The 26,223-nt window shown below is 36.3% G+C and overlaps 1 protein-coding gene across 1 annotated transcript in view; it reads left to right on the top strand.

The window, feature by feature from the left end:
• NEGR1 (neuronal growth regulator 1) overlaps positions 1-26,223 on the top strand; it is an 817,382-nt gene that overhangs the window by 618,593 nt on the left and 172,566 nt on the right. Inside the window, exon 5 of the mRNA XM_045547746.1 lies at positions 11,161-11,281. Within this exon, the coding sequence (XP_045403702.1) occupies positions 11,161-11,281 (121 nt within the window). The remainder of the gene's footprint in view (positions 1-11,160; positions 11,282-26,223) is intronic.

Genomic DNA, 26,223 nt, shown 5'->3' on the forward strand with positions numbered 1-26,223 from the left:
TACCAAAAATGTGAAGGTGACATATTTGCAGACATTGTATTATTCATTTTAGAGTCACACAATATTGGGGATTTTAAACATACAAATGACAATGCTATAGAAATTTTCTACTCAGCAAAGGAAAATGATATTATGACATCTTCTTTGGTCTGCATCAAAATATGCAACATTCCAATCTCACTGGGGTTAGGCGATATCTCATTGTGGTTTTGATTTGCATTTATCTAATAATTAGAGATACTGAGCATTTTTTATATGTTTGCTGGCCATTATTCTATCTTCTTTTGAAAAATTTCTGTTCATGTAATTTTCCCATTTATTGATGTGGTCGTTTGGTTTTTTCTTGTTGATTTTTTTAAGCTCTAGATAGATTCTTGTTATCAGCCCTTTAACATTCGTGTAGAGAGCAAATATTTTCTCCCATTCTGTAGGCTGTCTATTCGCTCTAATGATAGTTTCGTTAGCTGTGCAAAAGCTTTTTAATTTGATCAGGTCCCATTTATTTATTTTTGTTGCTGCTGTGATTAGCGTTGTAGGGGGGAAAAGGCACACCCCAAATTATGGTTTGGGTGTGGCAAAGTCATATCATGTAACCAAAATGTTTATACTACCATAATATCCTGAAATAAATGAAAAAAAAATGCAACATTCCTGTAACAGAAAGTTGAATGGTTATTTTATATTTTATTCATTCAACAACAATATTTTTTACTGCATTCCTACTATGCTTCCGGCACTGGTCTAGGGACTTGGAATAAATCATTGAACAAAACAAAGTCTGTTTCTTTTGTGGATGCTATATTCCAATGAGAGAAGAGAGACAAATATCAATAAAGAAGTGAATATATATTATGTCAGATGGAGATCATTGGTTTGGAGAACAATCATAAAGGTTGAGAAAGAATGGGTTAAAAGGTGAGGAGGTAGGATTATTATTTTATGTGCAAGGTCAGGGAACACCTCCTTAATAAGGTGGACTTTGACCAAAGACTGGAAGGAAATGAGGATGCAAGCAAGACATGCAAATATCTAAGGGAAGAATATTCCAAACTGAGGAAGTATCAAGTAAAAAGTCCCTGAAGTAGGGGCATTCGTGGAATGTGTTTCATGAATATTAAATAGTCTAGTATGGCTAGAGCGGATTAGACAACGGAGAGAATGCACAGAGATGTGGCCACTGGGGTATCAGGAGAGTTGATCATCTAGGACCTTGTAGACCACTGTAATGAACTTGACCCATATACTGAATGAAAGGGGTAGCCAGGATGGAGGATTTGACTTGTTTTAACAGAAACACTATGGCTTTGTGTTAAGAATGACCTGTAATAGGAGCAAGGACAAAACCAGGGGGACCAATTAGGAGACTACTGAAATATTCAAAGCAAGAGGTAATGTTGGCTTGCAACAGCGTGATAGCCATAGGGGTGGTGAGAAGTGATAAGATTCCAGATGAATTTTAAAGGCAGAACCAACAAGATGATAGAGTCTCTCAAGACATAGAAATGTTTTGTAATGACATTGATGAACTGGTAATAACTGCTCATCAAATGTGCAGATAAGCTTTGCACGATGAGAGCAGTAAATAGACAGATCTCGTGATTTTGACTAAGAAGCACTAAATAAGATTGAATTTATAAGGAAAGTATCAGCTGCATTTTATATATATGTGTGTGTGTGTATATATGTGTGTGTGTATATATATATATATTTCTGAGCAAAAGAGGAAAACACCCAAACATTTTCTCTAATAATTTATTCATGTGCTGCTCTTGCTGACACGAAATATCTTTTTTGTCAGTTAGACTTTTCCTTTCTTGACATTCTCTTCAGTTGTCAAATTACTTTTGCTGTTAGGCAGAGTTTTCTCATACCATGTTTTTATTTAATCATTTTAGGAAGGATGACATTTTTTTTTCTTTTGTAAGACATTCTTAGTCCCAAATAAACCCATACTAGTGTTTCTGAAAATTACAGTTTTCCTACCACCATTCCTCCTTTATCTTTTGATTTCTTTACAATACATTATTTGTAGGTAAAATGTCTTTCCTACTTTATGTTTTCTCATTCTTTTGTCTTAGTTACTACCTACTGTGTTTGCTTGATTTAGCTTTCTTTCTCCCTAAATAGAAGTGTCCAAAGCTATGTTTTTCAAAGGAGAAAAAAAATTACCTCTCAATTCTATAACTACTATCACTTCACACTAGGTTGTTTTTCTCCTTATTTGTAAGTTCATGGCAAGTCTATGGACAAAGCACATCAGTTGCATTGTCATGGCCCAGGTTGCTTTGTTCTTTGAACCACAATAGAAATGCTATAGCATTATATCCTCCAAGGTGGGATTTGAGCATATGATTGCCACCTCAAAGTAAATGGAGAGGTAAAAATGGCTCTGGTTTAATGCTCATTTTTTTACTAGGGAATCTGTGTCTGTAGCGTTGGAAAATGTCTTCCATTTAACATGTTTTCTGTGGTTTTGCTAGATTTATAACATTCTCTCTCATGCATTTGAAGGCAGGGTGTGGGAAGGGAGAAATGGGTAGTTTACAACTACATTTCTATGATATAAATTTTATTTTTTCTTTAATTTTTCTTTTCTCTTTATAGATACCCAAAGCTTTCCTTTTTGTTCCTGTAAGATAGTGGGTCTCAAATGTAATTCTTTAGAACAGATTAGCAATATGAATTATTCATTTTTTTTAGAATTAAACAGTTTTAATAACTGAATTTTATTTGTTTTAAATGGTCCACTTTAGTGTTATTGAAGGCCATAGTAACAAGAAGAAATGATGAATCATTCAGAAATCTGATCCAATGATTATTCTGTGAAAGCAGAAGTCATATCACCCCAAGTCTCTGTAATGCCTTCAGATTTACCATTAAGTCTTTGGAGGAAGCTGCCCCTAAGGCCAGAAGAAAACATGATCCAGTGAGGAACTGGCCTAAGTAAAGATGCTACCACTATTCTTATCTGTTATTCACCATATCTATATTGCTAGTACTTTTTAAGTTGATTGCACAAATCTTGAATTGATGTACAAGTCTAGTTCATTCAGATTTTGAGAGATCAATATTAGTTTTTAAAAGTGTACCATGACTTAAAACATAATAATAAACATAATAGAATCTCCAAGATCATACCTTAACTGATTAACACAACTAGCCATATTTTACCAATAAAAAATTCCCAAGAATATTCTCATGTGTCATAAGATTCTAAAGAAAGTATCTAACCATTCTAATCTTTATTTTTTAAAGATTCACTAAAAATTATTTTATACCAGTAAGTTTATATTAGCTTCAATGTGCAAAGAATGCATTCAAATGTTTTAGGATTCGTAAGGTTCATACTGAAGGGCAACTTTGGTTACAAGACTGTACATGCTGAGAATAGAGAAGCCTTTAGAGAATCCCAACTTCTCAATTCTTGCAAACCTGTCCAATAAATATATCCAAATCAATCACATACAGCTAGAATTTCAGCATGACTGACAACAGAGAAGAGATTAGATCATGAGTAAGTCTAAAGAAAGAAAGTTTAGTGAACAACTAGGAAAACAGTGAACCATTTAATTCCTATTGATACAGCTAGTGGCCCAATAAATCTCAGACATATTTTACAGTGGATGCATCACTGGAGTAAGCATTGCTGATTACAAGGGGACAGCTACTTCAAGCTGTAATTTTACCAGTACTGACCCTTGTCAAAAGCACAATGTGCATGAATTCTGCCTAAGCACCAAGAAATTGCTCATGATGTAACTCTTTCTCTTCTTACTGCACTTTTATTTACTTCTTCATGAGTCACAGATCCCATTCATCCTCCAATGGCCTGTAACAGGAGCACATTCATAATAAGCACAATATCAGATCATTCACACCACAATCTAAATGACTAATGATAGCTCAGTATACTTAACCTGCTTGAAAGAGTTAAATATTATAATAACATTAAACTTGAGCTAAGGAAAGGAATCTCTCACATTGTAGTTTCAAGCAACAGACATCTTTTTTTTAAGTGCTTGGGGGGCCAGTGGAGAGGTCTTCACTAATGCTCCTAAAATCAGATTTTGTATCCACTCAAATATCTTAGCTCCCTGAATTTTTTGTACCAAATATTTTGTTTTTCATGCACATCTACAAACAGAAGAGAATCAGACATCACAGCTTAGTATACTGTCACATTGGACATTAAACATTTCGTAAAACCATTAAGGTCATGTTGACACGTAACATTTCACTTACTATCTTTCTTGTGAAAGATAAAATGACCTCATCATATGCTTAACAGAATCAATGCATGATCTTTTATATGCCCAAACATATAATGCACCACTATAATTGCCTATCTTTTTAGAAAGGGTACCTTTGCATTGCATATCCTTCTCATGTTTTATCACATTGAACTCAAAACTTACTCCTTGGTTAAAGGGGAATAAAATAAGTTCTACATCTGCCTTTCAGAAAAGATTTTCTTGATTAACTACACTTAAAAAGCAGGATGTGGATAGAATTCTGGAAGAGTAAAAAGTAATATACCAATCCAGCTTTTAATTAAATGAATCACATGCTTGCAGTACCAAGGCAATGAATTTAAAAATAATCAGTTTTCTTTTCTGTCCGTATCTTATCCTGATTCCATGCTCTTAAAGTAAGCATGGCTGTAATACCGTATTCTCTTGTAATAATTCCTGTTTAATAACAGCTAATGTATTTATTGACTGATAACTCAGTGCAAAGCAGTACAGCAAACACTTTCTGTGAATTCATTCATGTTCATTCAGCAATCATGTAAAATAAGTACTATTTTACAAGTGAGAAAACTGGGATTTAGAACTTAAAACTGGGGTTAAGTAACTGAAATAGTAAATGTTAGAGCCACTTTTGTTGGACCACAAAGCAGAGCTTTTTTTACTACACTGTTTCACCACTGTGTAAATGTTTAAGGTCTTGGGAAAGCTTTCATTACAAACTGGATTATTTTGATGCCCTGTGAATGCTGACCAGAGGTTTAATTCAATGTGAAAGTCCTTAAGTTGTGAAGATTATGATTCAACTCTATTTGGTAGTTTTTTTTTAATATGACTAGATAATTTTTAAAAAAATTTCTTTTAGCAATAACATGGAGGTCTTAGCTTCCTTAAAGGTAAAATTAGTTCATTAGGCAAGGACATATTTGTTACATGGAGTTTGTTGACCTGTGGTCTTTTTCTGTGAGATCCATGACAACTTTTGAAAGATTGCCACATTTTCCCACCCTGAGGTTCAGTCTACCTTCAACGAAGAAATTTTGAACTATCACCATCCTCATCTGTGACAGTAATGTATTGAGCACATCCCATATTATGTGCTCTCTGGTAGGTACTAGAAACCTTAAAATTTTTTCAAAACCTGTCCATTTGACCAAGGCTGCCTTAGTATAACTTATAAATTCTACAATCTAGACCAAGATCAATATGCTTATGTTCCACAGCGTTTTCAAACTATCTAGCTTCCGTAGGACTGATTTCTTCATGGTTTCCTTCTCTTTATGAAATCTAAATTTACTACTCCACCCTGAGTACTCTTGTTTATTATTGTAGTTAATAATAACTGTGTAGTGTCTTCATCTTCTTCCATCATTTTGAGCAGGTAAAGTAGTGATCAAATTCTTTTCCTCTTGGAATTCTAAAGTTTCATTGCAACTACTTCAACTTAGTAAGGATATTAAAGTAATTATTGGATTTACTCATTTTTTTTGTAATAAGGCTGTGTACATAACCAAAGCTCCCACTGAAGATGACAAGAGAGGAAGAAGGTCTCTGTAGCTATTGTCATGTAACTAAGAAAATGAATCTTGATTAAGCTTGTTTGGTGCCAAGTGCAGAGGTTCTGTTTCTTGCACCTGCAGAGCCTGGAGTTTTGGATAAAGAACCTTTCATTATCTTCATCCTGAAATGACTGGCTAAACAATGCAAGAAAATAATCCCACTGAGTAAATGAAAAAGGAAGACTCCTCTTTTGTGAGAGCCTAATCACACAGGTGTTAAATACCCCTTGTTGACCCTTTAACTGCTGGCTTTCCCCAACATCTGTTTTTTGCTCTTACCCACATCTGTCTAATAATATTCCTCTGAAATTCATTTTTTCAGTGTGCAATTGCTTCAACTCAGTCACACAATTTGGCACAAGAGTGGTGTGCCTGAATTTCAGCGGGGCACATAAATCAGTCCACTCCAAAGGATGCAATTCTACTTATGAATTTGAAAGACTCAAGCATTCCCCTTTCTTGTGTTATTAAAAATTATATATGAGCAGAACAAAAAACTATCTCCTTGAGAAGAAAAACAGTTCTGGAAACAGAAGATGCATGCATTTACCCTTCTAGTAAAAGCAGCTTACACTGCTGGTGCAGGGCCAAAATTCACAGAGCAATGAGGATGAGGGAGTGCAGTGGTAAGAGAAACAGGCTCTGGGAGCAATCACTCAGGTTTTATCATTTGATCATCTTTCCAAGGAAGAGCCCACTATGATTTCTTAGAAGATGGAATATTTTAGTGGAAAATGAGTGTTTTATACAACTTGGCCAAGCATAATTATAATTTTCACTGTTGCAGCTCCAGTTGGAGATTTAATTAGTCATAACTGTTGTCAGGTACATCTGTTCCAGACAAATAAATGACCGTATCCTTATGGTGCAAATAATTGAAGCCTTCTCCTCACGTGAAATCCGTGAGTACATTATAGCTCATGAGCACTTGGAAGCCTGTTGAACCAGTGCTGGTTGCTCACCCTAAAAGTCATGAATCACATAACCTAAGATGAGGAATAGAACTTATAGATCCACTAGTTCAACAGTCCAACATATTCAGAATATGTTCTAAGAAACGTCAGGCCCACAAGACGCTCAAATAAAACCTTTTGGAATGCTAGGGTCACATAAATTGGGAAAAAGTTCTGTCTAATAAGATATTCGTGAGACATACATGGGCAACATAATTTCTGAGAAGTACTATAGAAAAGGAACCTGCTGGGTATAATCAGGCAATCCTGGGGCCATAGAACCCTTTTATTTATACAAAGTAATAGTGTTCAGAAGGGTGTAAACTTAGAATTTGACTAGAAATGTCCAGTCATTGCCAGTTAACTAAAATGAGTTGAGTCAGGTCCAATGTGACCAATGATCTATTTAATTACATTTTTTCTCAGTTCCTGACTTTTCTGTGAATTGGCCAATGACTTTCTTATCATCCTAAGGATTACTACAACAGCCTCCTAGCTATTCTGCCTGTTTCCTCTTTCCCCTCCTACCTCTTTGCAGAACATGTTCCACACAGCAGCCAAAGAATCTTTATAGAATTTTAATCAAATTATGTGGCTCCCCTGCTCAAAACCTCCAAAGCCTCAGTCCCTTAGAATGAAATTCAAAGCCTTTACCATGGGCTACTAGACCCTGCAGAATCTGGGCACCAACTCCGCTCCTGGCCCCACCTTCTCTTCTAGATTCGTCATCTCACTTATTCTGCTCAAGCCGTGATGACCATTTTCTTTTCCTTAAAAAGCATGTTAAACTTAAACCTGATAAACGTGTTTCCACCTAAAGCATGCTCCCCACTTTAACTTGCTTGTTATTATGATAATTTCGTATAAATAGCCACGTGATTCCTTTTCTCACATCATTTAATTCTCTGCGCAAATATGACCTCATCAGTAAGGAGCTCTGAGATCTCTCCATATAAAATAAGACATCTTGCTATTTCTTTTTCTTTTGCCCTGCTTTATTTCCATCTTAGTTTGCATCAGTCTATGTTAGCTTTATAAGGCCAGGAATATTTTTTTTTCATTAATTTGGTCCCTGGTAGAAATATTTGTTGAATCGATGAAGGAACGAAGAATAAATAAGTGGATGAATCTTCTTCCTCTCAAATAGTCATTTCCAAAAGATGCACAATAATGTGATTATGTAATATGAATTTTCATGAGCCAAAGAAAAATCAATAGAGGCTTTAGGTTCAAGTTTATAATTTTAGCCACAAAATAAAATCTACATGAGAATCTTCGCTCCACATTGATTACTCTATAGCCCGTGGCTCTTTAATTTTCTACCACACAAAATGCTCTTAAGACTTTTTCTTATGCATATTATTATTAATTTTGATTCATTCTTTATCCATGGATCCATATGACATTTTAGCTGTCTTTCCATTTGCAGTCTCCATCATAGCAGCCCATGAAGCCTGGATAACAGGACCATGTCTCTAACTTGTATGGTAAAGCACCCAGTGCTAAGCCATGCACACACTGTACTGCATAAAAGCCTTTTAATGATGAATTAGATTTTTATTTTGGTTCATTATGCCTGGGTTTTCAGGCAATGTTCCGGATTTCATGCTTTTGTTTGTAATGAGTCATGGCCCCTTGACAAACAAGAGAGTAATTAAACTAACCAGGTTATCAATAGAAGCTTGTGATGGATCTCCTGTTGCATATGGTTATTTCATCTTCAATAATAGTTGGATATCATGAAAGATTACAGCCTGTTAGCGTGACAGGGAGAGAGAGAGATGAAAGCCTGTGAGAACAATAGTGAAAATATAATCTTCCCTATACTTCTCACAAGTAAATCAATGTCATAATAATTGACAAAGGAGTGGGGTTTTATTTATAGATGTATTTTGTATATTTCATTGCCTTTTACAGGGGGACATGAAACTTTGCTTCACAAAAAAAATGAAAAATTATGAAATGAGTCCTTATATTGTATTTGTATACTTGTATATGTATGTATACAAAACTGTGTGTATATATGTGTGTATGTGTATCATCTCATAACATTTTCACATTTAAATATTTTAGTAAATACTCTTTCATTATCTTCACCAAGTTATTAACAAGTACCTTAATAAAAATATTTGCTCTGCAATTTTTTTCTAGAACTATAGATTGAACCTTAACTATTAAGAATAAAAAACAGCACAGAGAAAAAGGTGCTATAATTTCAAAATGAAGTATCACCCTTAACAGAAAATGATGAATTTACTAGGGTATTTCTAAAAGGAAAAGCAATGTTCTATTGTAAGAATGTTTACAGTTTTCATATTCACTGCATGTTGAAAAAATATTAAACCTTGTACTTTTTATGCTTTCCAAAGAAACCCCAAATATATCCAGAGTGTACACGTACTTAGGTCATATTTCTGAGTGAACTCATATTTGCATCTTCAGTGTTCCAGTTGTTGATGAACAATTTCCCATAGTGTTATTTAAAATATGTACTATGTAAAAAACTAAGTAGAAAAGGAAATATTTATGAAAAGATGCATGCATACAACGCTCAGTGTTTTCCTCCAGTTCCATCTCAGTCAAGAAGTAGTCTAACCTTCCAGCTCATTTAAGCCAAAAGAAGTCACCTTGACTCCTTTCTTTCTTTTCCATCTCTCTTCAATTGATCAAGAAATCCTATTGGCTCCAACTTCACAGTAGACCCCAAACCCAGCAGCTTTCTTCTACTTCCACAACTACCACCCTGGTTGGTATGAGCCACCAACCTTCATTTGTCCTGCTTACTGCAAGTTTCCTACCTACTCCCTTGACTTTCATCCTGGCCTCACTATTGTATTTTTTAACACAGGAGCCAGAGTGATCCTTATAATAAAACACAAGTCTGCAGGGGCTCACTCTTTCATTCAAAGTAAGAGTCAAATCCTTGAAATGGCCCTCAAGGTCCTACACGAGCTTCCATCCTTTGCTCCTCTTTGGCCCTATCTTTTGCTACCCTTCCTTTTTACTCTTTGCATCAGCCGCACTGATCTCCTTGCTATTTCTCAAACAAACCAGGCTTGCTTCAGCCTCAGAGCTTTACTGCAAGTTGCTCCTGCTTCCTGGAAGGCTCTATCTCCAGACACCCACATAGCTCACTCACTCATCTAATACATTTAGTCTTTGGGCAAATTTCACCATCTCAATAAGGCCTACTCACAGTACTCTATCTTTTACACAACCCATTCCTTGCTCTAATTCTTCTTTCTTTGCTGCTATAAGGTTTTTTGTTTCTTGTTTTTGGTTTTGTTTTACCATATTGCTTATCCCCTTCTAACATTTTGTTCATGTTATTTATTTTATTTACCGCTTATAGTCTGTGTTCCCCATACCCCATCCCATTTAGAATGTGAACATCATCACGTCAGGGCATTTGACTGCTTTGTGCCTTGAGAAATGCCTGGCACGTATTGGTGGCTCAATAGCCACTTGATGAATAAAGGAATGGCTATGTTACAAAAAAGCTTTTTAAGCATCACGCTGTGCTAGGCACTGTGCTTTAATCTTGGAATATGCAAAGATGAATCAGATATTTACCCTGCTTTCAAGGAGCTGACAAGGCAGCCTGGCATACCCATAAGTAATCACAATACAAGATAGAAAATCCATGTTATGAGAGACCCAAATAAATTACTCAGAGAAGAGAAAGCTATTTCTGGCTAGAGAGATAGTGAAGAGTATGAAGATAGTTTCACCTAAAATGGGCCTTGAATCTGTGGATATGGGGAAGAACAGCATCCAGGCAGAAGAAACCATATAAGAAGATCACTAAATTGCTGCAGCACAGGGAGTAGACAAGGAAAAAACACAGAATATTGAGAGAATCCAGGCTTTGAGTCAACATGACTGACTTCAAATCCAAATTCTGCAACTAGCTAGCTGTGTGACCTTAGATAAATTGTTTAACCTCTCTGAACTTCAGTTTTCATAATAGTAAAATGGGATAATACCATCTGGTTTACAGTATTATTGTGAAGAAATCAAAAACATAAAGCACCAAACCCAGTGACTGGCTCCCAGTGATCACTCAATAAATGAGAGCTATTATGGGACTGTAGTTTGACTGGAGTACAGATGAAGCATTCCCCTCACCAATGCCATTTTTCCAATAGGAAGCAAGGCCAAAATGTATTGCATTTACTCTACACTCCCTGGGAACATTCATCTATTGTTCAACCTGAAAAATGAAGCTGAAAATGACTAGTCTTGTATTTGAAGCATAAAACACTGAAAATATGATGCATTGGCCTATCAGGCATAGGATTGCTTTGAATATAGAAAGGATAAAAATATATGTGTGTTATATTTCTTCTGAGGATTAATTTTACTTACCCACCGGGTTTCTTTTGTTTGTTTCTTTTCCAGTTGCTCCTACGATTCAGGAAATTAAATCTGGCACCGTGACCCCCGGACGCAGTGGATTGATAAGATGTGAAGGTGCAGGTGTGCCGCCTCCGGCCTTTGAATGGTACAAAGGAGAGAAGAAGTAAGGACTTTGTGATTATTACTGTGTTTCAAGCACTTTGAGCTAATGTGTTTGTGTTTCATATACTTACTTTAGGTAATTTCTTTAACTGGCTTGAATGATTCTCAGCAGCCTCCTCTCAGGCAGGCAAATGGAAGGAGCCCATATGGGAGGGATGGCAGCTAGGTCTGCCTGCAAATCCCCCATCATGGATGCATTTCCTTTCTTTCCCTCCCACCTGAACCAACACACCACTGCTCTTGCTGGCAACCAGCTTTACTTGAGAAGGAAACCAGCTCTTAAAGGACTTGGGCACAGCTTCCACAAGAGCACTTCAAAAGCAGTAAGAGCTGCGGTCCTCACCAGGGTTCCTTGACAAGCCTCAACCCTTTCACCTGCCTATCCCACGAGATAGTTTAACACTTTGTTTTATAGGACACTGTGTTTTGGATTTTCTATTGCTAAAAAGGCTGTGGAGGAGACAAAATACATGGTTAAAGGAATAACCAAGGGTATTTTAGGGCTACTCTAATTTCAGTTCTGTATGACTACCCTCTTGAGAAGTCCCAAAAGCCTTGGCAAGAGCTACTGAACAAGAGAAGACAAGACTTGACAACGTTACTTTCATCCAGTAGGTTCATTCAGGCCTCTTCAACTGTTCCTGTCAAGCCATCAAAGCAGCACAGGATGCCTGTGGGTTAGGTGGAAGATGTAATGCAAAGGAGAGGGTATAGATTTTGCTTCGAAACTAGGGAGTGGTATAGCCAAGAAAATGTTAGCTTGAACCATATGGAACTGCCATTTTTAAGCCAAGAAAACCAAATATTGGCAATTCCGTATGTTCAACATATATGAATGGGGTTTACTTATGTCATGGCTCATACCTAATTGCAACTCAATATCAGAACCAAAAAAAACAGGTAAAATCACATAAGAACTTAGATATTACCACAGAGGATAGGAGTTGATGTGATACAAGCTGGTACTTTGTTTCTGAAAATGGAATCAAAAGATGATTTGTGGAACAGGGTCTCCATCTTTAACATCAGACTTAATAATAAAGGCTATCCCCATCAGTATCTCGTTTCTTCAGAATAGCTGCCTGTGGTGTACCTAAAATTTTTTGCAGCTCTTTTATATGCAACTTCTTCTATAATTTGGGGTTTTCAGTTTTGCATTCTTTTTTTTTTACTGATTAGTTTAGCTTTTTACTAATTCTAAATTTACCTCCTTGTGCCTTCATGGAAGACTCCATAATTTCATCTACTGAGAATTTGATAAACTGGTCTGTGGTCACCATCATTCCATCCTACCATCCTACAAGATTTTATATCTGCCAATATGACTTTTCTCAGATTTTGACGACCCAGGTTGAGAAGTTTGGGTTTGTGATTATCCATATGAAAAAAAATCCAGAAAAGTGGTTCTCAATCATTTGAAACTTATGGAATTCTTTGTTCACATATTAACTTATTTGGAAACCCAAGAAGTGATACCTGTGAACATGGCACTTCTCTGGTAGATGTAGGTTGAATGGAGTCTCAATTCTACCTGATCAGCACTCTCCCCTTAATTAGGACATCCTTCCAGGAGCCCCCCAAATCCCTGGTTTTCCACAAAACACAGTTTAAATAACACTGAATTAGACTATTTTATGTATCTTTCAAAGTCACTTTTTAATTTGTATCATTAATTTGTTAAGAACTAACAATCAGAATTATTCCTCACAGTCCAAGTCAGAGCTCCTATGTTAAAGGCCATTTTATTTCCAGTACTTTGTGAAATGATGTCCTGGAATTTTCTTCTCTCTCTCTCTCTCTCTCTCTCTCTCTGCCTTTTCTAAATTCAGCAACCATTGTCAAAAAAGGTTGCAATAATCCTCAGTCCATTCCCTTGGCCTATAGTAAATATAGCAAAGGACCAATTGGTGCCCATATTCATGGCTTCAGGGATTTTTTTTTCTACTGGGGAGACAGACTATAGCTTTTATTAGAGTTTGAAAGGAGTTTAGAACCACTTTCTAAAAAAGAAAAGGTAGATTGATTCTTCCTAATCAATGTCTTCCCCAACACACTGACACACCTCAAGAAAATCTAGTAGCTGTGAAAATCAAATGCCCTTGTGAAGGGCAAACATATTTTCAGTTCACAGTGAAGCATAATTTTATCTTTTAGGGGTTATATTTGAGGAAATATCCAAATCCTCAAATATCACTGGAGTAAATAATTTCCTCTCAGACTGTAGTAGAGCTGAGTATCTGCAGAGAATAGGAAAGAGAAGGATTCTGGTTGCTGAATGGTTGCTACTACACTCACTAAATAATTCTACCATAAATGTCCAGGTCATTCAATTATCTACCTCATCAAAGTGAAAAGCTATCTATTTAATAAGCACCTGCTATTGGACGGGTAGTGTTCTAAGTTACTAACAAATGTTAACCCAATTTATTTTCATAACAAACTTATGTGGTAAATACTATTACTATTCTTACCTTCTTTTATCAACCTAGATGATAAATGCTATCATTATTTTTTTTTTTTTTGAGACAGAGTCTCGCTCTGTTGCCCAGGCTAGAGTGAGTGCCATGGTGTCAGCCTAGCTCACAGCAACCTCAAACTCCTGGGCTTAAGCGATCCTCCTGCCTCAGCCTCCTGAGTAGCTGGGACTACAGGCATGCGCCACCATGCCTGGCTAATTTTTTCTACATATATTTTTAGTTGTCCAGATAATTTTTATTTCTATTTTTAGTAGAGACGGGGTCTCGCTCAGGCTGGTCTCGAACTCCTGACCTCGAGCGATCCACCCCCTCTCGGCCTCCCAGAGGGCTAGGATTACAGGTGTGAGCCACCGCGCCCAGCCACTATCATTATTTTTACCTCTCCTTGAGGAAACCAAAGCACAGAATGTTTTTAAGTAATTTGTGCAAGTTAATACAGTTAGTAGAAGAGCTGGGATTTAAACCCAGAAAGTCTGGTAAATCTTCATGCAGAGTCCGTGAATTTAACCCTGGTACTTTGGCATCTCTAGGCCATGGCCCTTCAGAGTCTATAATGTCAATATTAAATTCCAGGGGTAAAGACATTTCAAGTGGTTTATAGATTTGCAAAATAAGAGACTGCACAACAATCACTTATAATTTCCCAAGTTCTTTAGTCAAGGACACAGAAAAGTGGAGTCAAGGTGGAAACACAGCAGAAACAGATACAGCATGTTTCAGAGCTGTCTTCTTGACCTCTGAGGTCTTTAACTGGAAGCATGAACCTGTCAGAGACCCTGTCAAAGTGGAACAGTTTTTGCAAGATCTAGAGAAGTTTTGTTTCCTAGAGATCTTTTATACTTGGGGCTTATATGAATATTCAAAAATAACTTATACAATCACTTTGTCTCTATTTAAAGGAATGTTTAAAAATATCCATCTCTCTTAAGTCAAGATCTTCAAAGTCAGCTCTTCATTCAGATAAATATAAACAAATAAACACAAAAAAAACCCCAGAGGCAGCAACTGAATAGCCCTAACCCTATCTCTGCCTACAGTTCTTCAGCATCCTGTAAGTCAATTTCTGTGTGCTAAGAGTAATCAGCTTCAAATCCTTTAAAGAAGAAACCCTGTAAAATTAAGCACAATTTAGAGGAAAGAAAGAAACACATACTTACTGAGAAAAAACCACTTTCCAGGTCCTTTAAATTCTTTTATCTCATTTATTTTTCAGACCTCTCTGAGGTAAGATTTATTATCTTCAATTTACTGATGACAAAATTAAGACACAAGAGACTTAAAATAACCTGTCCAAGAGCACTCAGCTTTAAGTTGCCATCAAGGCACATTTTAGATTTGTCAGCCTCTCAGCACATGTTCTTTCTTGTTTATCTGCTGCCATTTTTAGTTATCTATTGCTAAGTAACAAATTAACTCAAAAGTTAGCAGCTTAAACCCATAAGCGTTTATTATCTCAGACTGTTTCTGGGAGTCAGGAATCCAGGAACAGTTTGGCTGGATGCTTATGGCTCAGGGTCTCTCAGAAGGCTGTAGTCAAGATATCCCCTGGTGCTGGTCATCTGAAGGCTTGACTTGGCTAGAGAATCTGCTTCCAAGATAGCTCACTCACATGCCTGGCACCTTAGTGCTGCTTATTAGCAGATGGCCTCAATTAGTTGCCATGCGGATATTTCCATGGGGCTGCTTAAATGTCTTCATAACATAGCAATGGGCTTCCTCTAGAATTAGTGGTCCAAGAAGGAGCAAGGTGGAAGCTGCCATATCTTTTAGGACCTAATCTCAGAAGTCATACTCTGTTATTTCTGAAATATTTTATTGGATATACAAGGCAGCCCTATTCAATGTGGGAGGGGGCAACACAGGAGCATTGGATATTAAGAGGTAAGAATCATCAGATGCCATCTTCAAAGATGATTTCCACTCTGTCTCTCTCATGGATGATCTAAGTATTTTTTATATTAGAAATATTAGTCATTTGACTTTTAGTTTATTCCACTGTTTAGATAAGCATCATGAGCATGAATAGAGTACTATATTTATTATTAAAATATTACCCCTTTGTATAAGGTAGTCATTTTTTAACACTATACTTTTTTTCAACATACCTAAAAGAAACAGTGCAAGTGGGCATAAATTTACTTCATATACCTTTAAGTATTGGGAAAATCAGAGTTTGGGGTTCAATTATATACAGAACTAAATTTAAACTTTTTTTATAATAAATATAGAAGGTTGGTAAGAAGAAATACACTCTTTATTTGCAGTGAAAGGACAATCTCAGGACATCCAAAGTACCATTAAGCAAATATTGTATTTGATGACATGAAATTAAATTAATCTATTGCTTGAGAACAGTACATTCACTTAGGATTGAGGCTAAAAACATAAATTAAATTATAATGGACTGATATTTCAATAAGTACTGCCAGAACATGAGTTTTGTATTACTTTGTGAAGACGGCATTACCATGTTGTCTTAGATCAGAATTTTTTTATTTGCTTGCATGGTTGAATTCCTGACTCTTTTTTCTAGATTTCCTCAAATCTAAGCCTGAGGTCTAGAAAAACGTGCCTTCTGATTTCTCATGATCAGTTTAACTGCTCCAGGCTTTTAGGTGATGGATATGTTCATTACCTTGATTTAATCATTCTGCATTGCTTACATATGTCAAAACATCTTATTGTGTGTCAAAACACACTTATTATTGGTCAATTAAAAATAAAATATTAAATAAATGAATAAGTTTTAAAAAATAGTATTTTATTCTCTTTGCTTGTTTTTAGGTAAATGGACAACTGTAGCAATGCTTTGTGAAATTTCTTAATTGCATCTTTTTTTTCTCATTGCCCCATCATAATTTAAGATAGGAATGCAAAGTTACAAATGAGGTTGACACAAATTACACCCATGAACTAAAAGGAAATATATAGTAAAACATTCCAGATTATCAATATATCAATTAAAAAAGCTATGTACCTAAAAATGGAATATTTTCCATTTAACAGTGTGGAACCTATAATATCTTGACTTTTTAAGCAACATATTTCAAAACTGGTCTATGAATTTTTTATTCATTCTTTACATCATTAGTACAGAAAAAAATGTGATGATCGTTACCATTTTGCCTTGTTGTGAATGATTAGTTACCTATGTGCATAAAACATGCATGCACAGACATGCACAAAAGGTATACAAGTAACCATTGAATGGATAGGAGGATGCCTGAAGTCAACCATGTGGAGTATACCATGTTCACTTTACACAGAGGCATGATGATCTTTTTCAGTTAGGTTAATATTAGGTTTCATTTTAGATAATGATTATTTTTCATTTCTGGCTTTACATAAGTAAAATGAACTTAAGAAATCATAATAAGGTGTAGTGACTGTTCCTCTCCTCTTTCCTATTCTAAATATTTAGTACGTGATTGTCTAAGCAGTCCATAAATTTTATTTGAGTATTCACTTTGTTGAAGGAACATGGGAGGAAGGTTCTGTTCCCCTTCTTATATTTTTGAGGAAATATGCAAAATGACTTAAAATATTTCGCTGTATGTATCTCTTCATTGATACCCTGTCTTCACTGTTTTTCATGCAATTTATTTAGGTCAAAATTATGAATACATTGTTATGTGTATATAATGCATTATGACTTGCAAAGCATTTTTATATATGATGGTTTTGCAAAATGTGAACATTGTTTGGCTTACGTAGAGTCAACTCTTCAAGCTTGAGGTGTTACACGAGCAGGACAAGAAAAGAAAAGAGAGATAAACATACAAAGTAATTTAAATGGCATGACTTGCTACACTACCGGTTCAAAAATACATAGAATGGGATATATATACCTTAATGATCCTTCTATTGGTCATCATTCCTGTATACTTCTGACAGTGTGAACATCTCTCCATTCTAAGTGAGGTTCTAATGTTGAAGATGTGTGTTTAATATAACATGGCTCTAAAGCACAAGCCAACTACTTCATGTGGTGCTCAACCATGGGCAGTGATGTAAAGCAGTGGTCATCAACATTTCTTGAACATGTATCCCTATGAATAAAATTTAAAATTTAGCAAAAGTTAACAATTTATACATACTGATTTGTTACTTATTAGCATACATTTCTGATCTTATATATTGCATGCCTTACATGACCTTCAACAGATAAAATTTAAAAGATGAAATAAAAATATAAAATAAATGGACATTTTATTATTTCTTCTCACACTCAAACAGGTCATGTTGTACCTACTTTAAGACACTTGCCTTCCATTTTGGAGACTATTTATGAAGTGTGGTAGTTTAAAATGAGTAAGTTTAAGGAATTTTCAAAGGTAATTTTAAGAAATGCAACTTTTACCCTACATTCTGACTTTTCCATCTTACAACACATATATATAACACATTATGTACTATCTTATCCATTCCTTGCATAATTCTAACCAGATTATACCTAAGAGGGGAAAAAACGATTTCTTATAAGGCTGAAATGACTTGTTGAAGAAAAGTACACAGCAGGAAGTAAAAGTGATTTCCTGACCCCCATGTCAGGATCTTTCTAAATTTTGCACTATGACTTTATTTAGAAGAGACTAGAAATACTTTCTATCTTTCTTTCCCTTTCATCCTCTCATTTACAAGGTCATTCTTACCAAAGTAAGCAGTTACATGTTTCAATTTAGAAAGGTACTAGAAATAACCTTATTACCACTTCAGGTTAAAAATGATCTTCCCTGCTGACTTGACATTTTACTTCTTTATTCATCTGTAGGATAATTTGAAAATTTTGAAAAGGAAATAAGTTCCTGCATTGAAGGAACTTGCATTTCTAGTGTTATCTCATTAGTATGTTATGCTATTTATTTATTATTTTATTTGATGATATTCCATTACTTTTAATAACCAGTGTCTTATCAGTGCAGCTCTCAACACCCTTGTGATGACTTTGTCATCTGAGGCCAGGAAAGTAAAGGGTAAATATGTGAAACAGTGGAGAGCATTTTAACTACTGGGAACTGGAGAATACATGCCCAGGTGAAACACAAATACATACTGCCTACAGAGTCTACCAGTAAACAGATAGAATTTCATTGTGTTCTTAAAATTCTTATTGATCGTTCCAAAATAAATATCTGTACTTATCACTTTATATGTGAAGCCTGTCTTTGGTTCTTCATTATCTGTGGAATAAAGTCCTAACGCCACAGGGTGGCATGAGAGCTCTTCACAGTCTGGCCCCTCTTTTCCTGTTTATGAATCTTGCCATTCTACCCTCTTACAACTGGGGCTATAGCCATCCTGAGATATTTTAGTCCCCTATCTGTGACATGAGCTCTCTCTTTCGGGCCTCTTCACATGTTGGCACTTTTGTTTGTAAGCCCCTTCCACACAGGTATCTACCCTTGGCTGCCTTTGGCCTTCCTCTAACTAGTCCTTTAGTCTCTGTGCAGATGTCATCTTCTCCAGGAAAGCCACCCTCAGCTTTTCCTACCTTGGATGGAAGCTCTCCAAATGTACCCTCGTGTGCTCGTATCTATCAAAGTGTTTATTAAACTACTCTCAACTGTCTTTACTTGTCTATTTCTCCTACTAAACTGTAACCTACCTAGGAATGAGGATTCTGCCTTGTTCACTATAATGTCCCTAACACCTAACATAGTATTTGGCATGATTAACACACTCCATTGCAAGAATGAGTTATAGCCTTTTAATAATTATAAAGTAGAGCCGTTCTTATTTTAACACACTTTCAATCTGGGAAGAGAATATTTGCACAAATGGATCCTGTCAGCTTAGATCGAGGGTCATTTTAAACCCAGTATATGATTAGAGAAAGGAAGCTGAGTTTTGTTGCTCAGTTCTGGTGTCTCGGGATTTTGTTTTTATAAATGCGGTCTTTGCAAAATGGTTGTGTTGTTATATTGGGGGATGATAGTTGACATTAAAATCATGGACACAATGATATTAGGAAAGCAGTCAAGCAGAGGTGAGAAACCCAGTCATAGGCCACGTTGTCAGGGATACAGGAACTCACTTCATTTAGGGAGATTTGACACCTGCACTATCACCTTTGTTTATTTGATGTAGTGTTAAAAGGGACTATCCTCTCCATGTGATTCAAACTGTCACAAGCAAAGCAATCCAAAGGTCTCTAATCTAAAATTATTAATTTCATTAAAATTGATAAAGTAAACAAGACATACATTTTAAATAGCTTAATAAAGTCTAGATTCATTAAAGTGTCTTAATATGTTATAATAACATTAATTTATTCAAATGCATGACTAAAGATAGATACCCCTTGGGGCTAAGACAGTGATGCATGATATTCTTCAGTCTGTTCCTAGGAATAAATGATATCATATTGTTTTCGAGCCTTAAGTATTAAGCAACACAATAAACTGATAGGTTGCCATAGCAGCATGTTCACATAAATTTTCATTTCTCTCTGGTCTCTAGCAGTTCTTATTCCTTCCCAGTTTTACCTTTATTTTTTTGTTATCTACCCTGCACATCTGTGAAAAGCCTAGATGAGATGGATAATGCACATGTAATTGATACTGAGTTTGGCACATCTTGAAATCATGATGCCATGATGTTTTCAGTCACTCTCCTAGATCTTTTCTTTAAAAATAATTTCCTGTGTGCTCAATGTTTAATATTTTGCTGCCATCTGAGAGGAAATGTATCTGTGCTGTTTAAGAAACAGATCCTATCATTGAACAATAATAACACCTATAATAATCTAGTGCCTACTGCATTTGATGTGTATGAACATAAATATTATACATTATATATTTTTAAAACCATTTTGACATCAACAATTTGCAATTGGCTTCATTTTTCCCATTTCACAGGTGAAAAAACTTTACAAAATTATAAATACATAATTAATTCAGAGAAGCATGAAACAGTTATTGGTATGTTCCTACTAAGTGCCAAGCACTATAGACCATGCTTAGAATGAAAAACAAAACTAGTCAGGAACCTTGCCCTACTGGAGTTACACTGTAATGGGGAAGACAGACATTAATCAAAAGTCACACAAATATATGGGAACTTACACCTGAAATGATGTTAGAAAGAGAAGTATTTGATGTTATGATGATGATTTGGCTAAGTCAGGGGGAACACAATAACTTCATAGCATCACTAGAACTTGAACTTTAGAGACAAGTGACTATATTCTGCATATACACTATAACAAGAGATTTTCTACCATCCAAATATTTAGTGAACCTAGAGGAAGAAAAACAATAATGGATGCTGAGGGGGTGTCTGTACATTGGATGCCAGTTTGAGGAGGGAAGGAGAAGAAAGCCTGTCGTGTGCTTCCTCCTCAGGCTGTGAGTAGCCCGACCAGCTGACTCCACTGGAGGCTGAACACAGCTGCTCTACAAGCTGCAATGAAAGACATAAAAGCCCCACATAAAAAGTCCAGAGGCCTCTGATCGAGAGAACTATCCAGATAGCTAGTTGAATTGAAGCTTACTTCTCTGTTTGACTTTCTGCCCCATTGTTTCACTCCTTGGATTGAACCTGCCTTTCCTGGCATGGGTGCTGCACACCACTTGGCTGTTTAGCTCCATTGGTTTTATTTCCTGGCTTGACTCGATTTTCTTGAAGTGTCCACGATTTCTGATTTGTCTCTCCAAACTCAGACACAATATTTTAGTTCTACTTGATGATTTAAATACCAAGTGCTACTTTTGGAGGATATCAATAGTCAGAGGACCTGGATTTGAATCTTGTTTCTCACACTTACCAGCTAGTGAAAGATAAATTAACTTAATCTTTCTAAACTTTTTTCCTCATCTATACAATGGGACTAATAATATCTACTTTCTAGGGTTGCTGTGAAGATTAGTTGATACATACATTTGAGAATTCATAAATGTTTGTGTGTCAATTTCCCAAACTCTTAACACCAAAAGTTTTTGTGTACAATGTTGAAAATTTTTAGTGTTAGATTTTTTCAGTCATAAATATATTGAGAACAGCTAACATTTTCCACATAAATAAAGTATTCCTGCTCATATTGAAAAGACCAGAAATACAGTCATGATTCAGAGCCTAGATGTGTGTGTGTGTGTGTGTGTGTGTGTGTATGTATATATGAGAAAACTCTATCCTTGAGAGACACATTATGAGATGTGTTGTGGAAGGGACCTGAATGCCATCTTAATGTTACCTTCAGATTTTCAGGTATACCTAAGATTCTTGAGATATTAACTATGTTATATTTCCCTTCCCTCCATAGACATAGTAGACATTTAACCATTTCATGACCAAATACATTGTCATGTCCATTAAGACTATGTTAGAGTTCTACAATCACCCGTGCCTTTTTCCAAATCTTCTTTCTCTCTCTGTTACTTTAACCTATACCTTTAGTTCATACCACATCTTGGAAATCCACAAGCTTACAATCCATTGCCACTAGTAACATTCCTTCTCTTTGTAAATATAATTGTTATGATTCAAGGACTACCTTCCCCCACCATCTAATACCAAAGATTGGTTAATAAGACCATATTAATTTTATCCACTCATATAACATGATATGCCATAATCATATGCCCTTAGAATTCCAGTCTAATAAAAAGATTTATCCTCATTTGAGAATGCCTCCCTCACACCTTTCCCAAGTTATTTTAATATTTTAAATATTGTTGTCTGAAACTCTCCAATATGTTTCCTACATTAGCAATGAATTCTTTCTGTGTCTATTTTCTTCCGAAAATTTGTTTCTTTAGACATGTTTATTGTTACTCCTGACCCGGAAAGACAGATATGAACAATATTCTTAAAATGTGGATTGAGGCTAGATGTATATGTGAAATGAGTGAGGCATAGTGTAGCTGCTCCATTTATTTTTGCAATCTTGACAATCGGTGCTGATGGCTATGTGGTCAGTTTTTTTGTGATGATGTTGCTATAGGCTCTTCTGGTCATCCTAGATAACCACTGCCTGAAGGGAGGTTATGATTGTAAAGTTTGTGAACATTTCATGAGTCAGAAATATAAGGATACCTAGTTATTAGCATGCTTTCCATGTGCTACTTCTGACTGACACTGAAAAATATAGGGGACTATTCTAATTCCGAACTAGTTACTGGGTCGGGCTGTGTCACTTATGAGCTGACAGCATCTGCTGGCAAAGCAATAGCCCGCAATTCACAGATTTATGAGGCATTGGTGAAAGGCAAAAGGAAGAAGAATGAGAGCAAAGGGCCTCGATGTGAAGCAAACTTCTATTGGGGTCAGAGGGTAGAGGACAGCAGGGTCCACAGTAATAGAAGAATCTTATAACCATGTTCCCTATAATAAAAAATGCAATACACAAAAACTACCAAGTATTTCCAGGTAAGCATCATATGCTACTGATCTATGTTGAAGAAAGGGATGCCATATTTAACTCCTAGCTCAATAGAACTTGTTTCTCTTTCTTGGGGGGCAGGGGCTACAAGAAAACATCTTTTATTCTATAATCTAAGTCATTATAAGAATGACTCTTTTTACAGAAGTAAAATTATAGAAAATCATATTGGAATAAATCCATTTCATAAAGAAAAAAGCTCATCAATAAAGAGATCTTTCATAATGTGTTTTTAATCAAAGAGTGAAATCGCATTCAGGTCATACATGCCGAAACTTCTAAGTGTGGCTCAAATTTCTATATCCAGTAACTAAGGGTAGATGTGTTCATATTAACAGTGTCTCCATTGTGACTGAAATACCTTTCTGTTGTAAATACTTATTTACATGTCAGTTTTTTCCCCTCATCTTTGACCTTCTCAAGGGCAGAGGTCATGTGTTGCCCCGATCAGTCCGTAGTCACTCAGTGTAGAACTTATCTTTGTAGGAATTTAATGAATATTTTCAGAATTGATTTGAATAATTGAGAAAACCTATCCTCATACTCCTGATCCCTGCAGGAAATCACAGAAGTACATTCTCTAGAAATATACACCGTCTCAGGCATCGCTCTCCCTCAAGGTCAGCTTTGCAACGGTCCTTCCAGCCATTTCCCGGGTGAAGATAGGTTCTTAAGTGGTGTTTGAGGAGTCAGCACTTCTAAAACTCTCAACTGTAGAAGAAAGTTAGATTTGGACTTCTCCAGTAATCTCAGAGAGGTAGCTTCCCCTAGAGGGAAGAACATTCCCTCGGGAAGAACATTCCTTTTTTATTGGCTATAATCCCCTGCCTGGCTGATCCGAGTAGCAGGGGTTGGAGCACTACTGTGCCACTCTGGTGAGGATGCACACGGTACTGCTGGCCAGAGGCCAAAAATGGGCCTATACACACAGAGCGTGGATACACTGCATGATTCAGCAACATCTGTGGCTTTGCCTTCAGGTACATTAAAGGGCAGGGAATAAGAAGCTAACTCACCCAGAAAGACAGCCATAAGGAACGTAAGCAAATAATGCCTTGGAGTGTCTGCATATTCTTCCTTGAGAGTTTCTCCCCAGGGCCTAGCCAGTTGAGGACTCTAGTTAATTTGTTCTCAATTCTTTAGCAGAAAAACAATCTCGGTTTTAGTAGACGGAGCACAACAGAAATTTAGTAGTCTAGGGAGTTGCTGAGTTCTCTGGAGAATGTGTCCATAACATAGATGTGGGAAAACTGATTTGAGCCATAATGCTGAAGCTTACAAGGCAATAAAACTGTGGATTTTATACACAACATAGATACTGATTAGTTGAAAATAAAGTTATTAATGTGATGCAGAAAATTATGCAATAACCACTATGGGAATTTAGGATAAATGTTGATAGGTTTGAAATATGAGACAAAGGAGTAAAAGCTGCCACATCCATGATATTTTATGCCCTGTTTTCTTATATCAGAATCGGAATATATTAAATTTATTCCTCAAGTTGTTCAATGTTTATTCAACTCAAAGTTTTATTAATCTGATTAAAGTTTGTGTTTTGAATAACCCAAATTCAGCTATTATGTGAAATATAAGTAATTCCCGGAGTAATCAAGTATGACTCTTTATTTTAACCTGCATTTAACTATAGTATAGTTTATCTAAATTCATATGCAAACCACATAACATAATGCAATTAATTCAGCTTAAAGTCTCAACATCATCATTTATCAACATCATCAAGATTAAAAATTATTTAGTACAAAAACTTGAGCATATCAAAGAGGAAAACTAACATGCCATCTGGTCCATGAGCTCACATAGCCCACACTGTGATCAGTGCATCTCTTTCCCAGTAAACTTGGGGTTGGTTAGGAAAAAGCTAGTATCTGGTTGCCATCCTCATCGTAGCAGAATTCATATTTAGATAGGGTATTTGTTGAAGAGGCCACTGAAGGGGGCTTACCAATGCCTGTGTTGGGGGAACATGACCTGTACTCCCCTGACCAAGATACTATCTGTTATGTACCTAGGATACCACTCTTAAGTGCTATAGAAGACTCAAATATCAGAGAAAGTATATCTATTTGGCCCTACTTTCTGAGGAGTTTAAAACAATTCAGTTTGTTTGGTTTGAAAAGACTTGTGTGCATAGAAACTGCAGAGAGAACAATGTAAGAGAAACATACAGAGAGAGCAGAGTCATTCAAGGAGCATTAGGAAAGGTGAGAGAAGCCTTAGCTCTGGCCTACGTGAGGAGGGAAGAATCTGACCGACAAAGGTAGAAGCGGTGCATGAGATAGGGCGCAGATTCAGAAAAAAGATGAAGCAGAAGTAGGCACAGCACGCACTGAGAATGCTGAAGCCACGCCAGCCTATGTGAGAGTGAGGGCCTCTGGCGGTAAGAGAACTGGTGGAAAGGGACTGCTGGGCAGCGAGGGTGGAATCAGGTACAACTGAAATCCTATATCGAAGCCCAGAGAGCGTAAAGGACTTTCCCTGGCTTATTACTAAAATGCGGCACAGAGGTGACTCAACTTTAAATGCTATATTTAATGCTATCCTTCTAACTCTTTCTAGGTTTAATGGAAGTCACCTGTCTGGGTTTTACATGGCAACAGTAAAGTGGTATTGACTCTGGACTCTGCGCCACCCTTCCACAGTTGTAGGGTTAACTTTCCTGGGAGTTATCCAGTAATATTATCTGAAATGGCCTAGACATACTCTAGCCAGCTGACCTCGAAACAATCAGTTTGTACTTACGGTGAAATCTTTTTATTTATTTCCCTTTCACTCTTTCTTGACTTTAATAGATGAGATACTATTGCTACGGTGTGTTTAATTTTCTAAAATACAAAACAGTACATAAGTAGGACATGTGGTGGTCCAAGCTCAGTGTGTTACGTAGCACAAATAATCCCATAGGAACATTCTATAGCTGTCATGCAACTTCCCCTCCCGTGAATCTAATGTAAGGAAAATATAATTGCACCATTATCATGCTATAAACTAATGCCAGCGTGGTCAAATTTGTCTATGGGTTGCCATGACAGCCCCCTTAAGATAAAAATGAAACTGGTATTCACA

The sequence above is a fragment of the Lemur catta genome, chromosome 3, assembly GCF_020740605.2.
Source record: "Lemur catta isolate mLemCat1 chromosome 3, mLemCat1.pri, whole genome shotgun sequence".
NCBI classification, from domain to species: Eukaryota; Metazoa; Chordata; class Mammalia; order Primates; family Lemuridae; genus Lemur; species Lemur catta.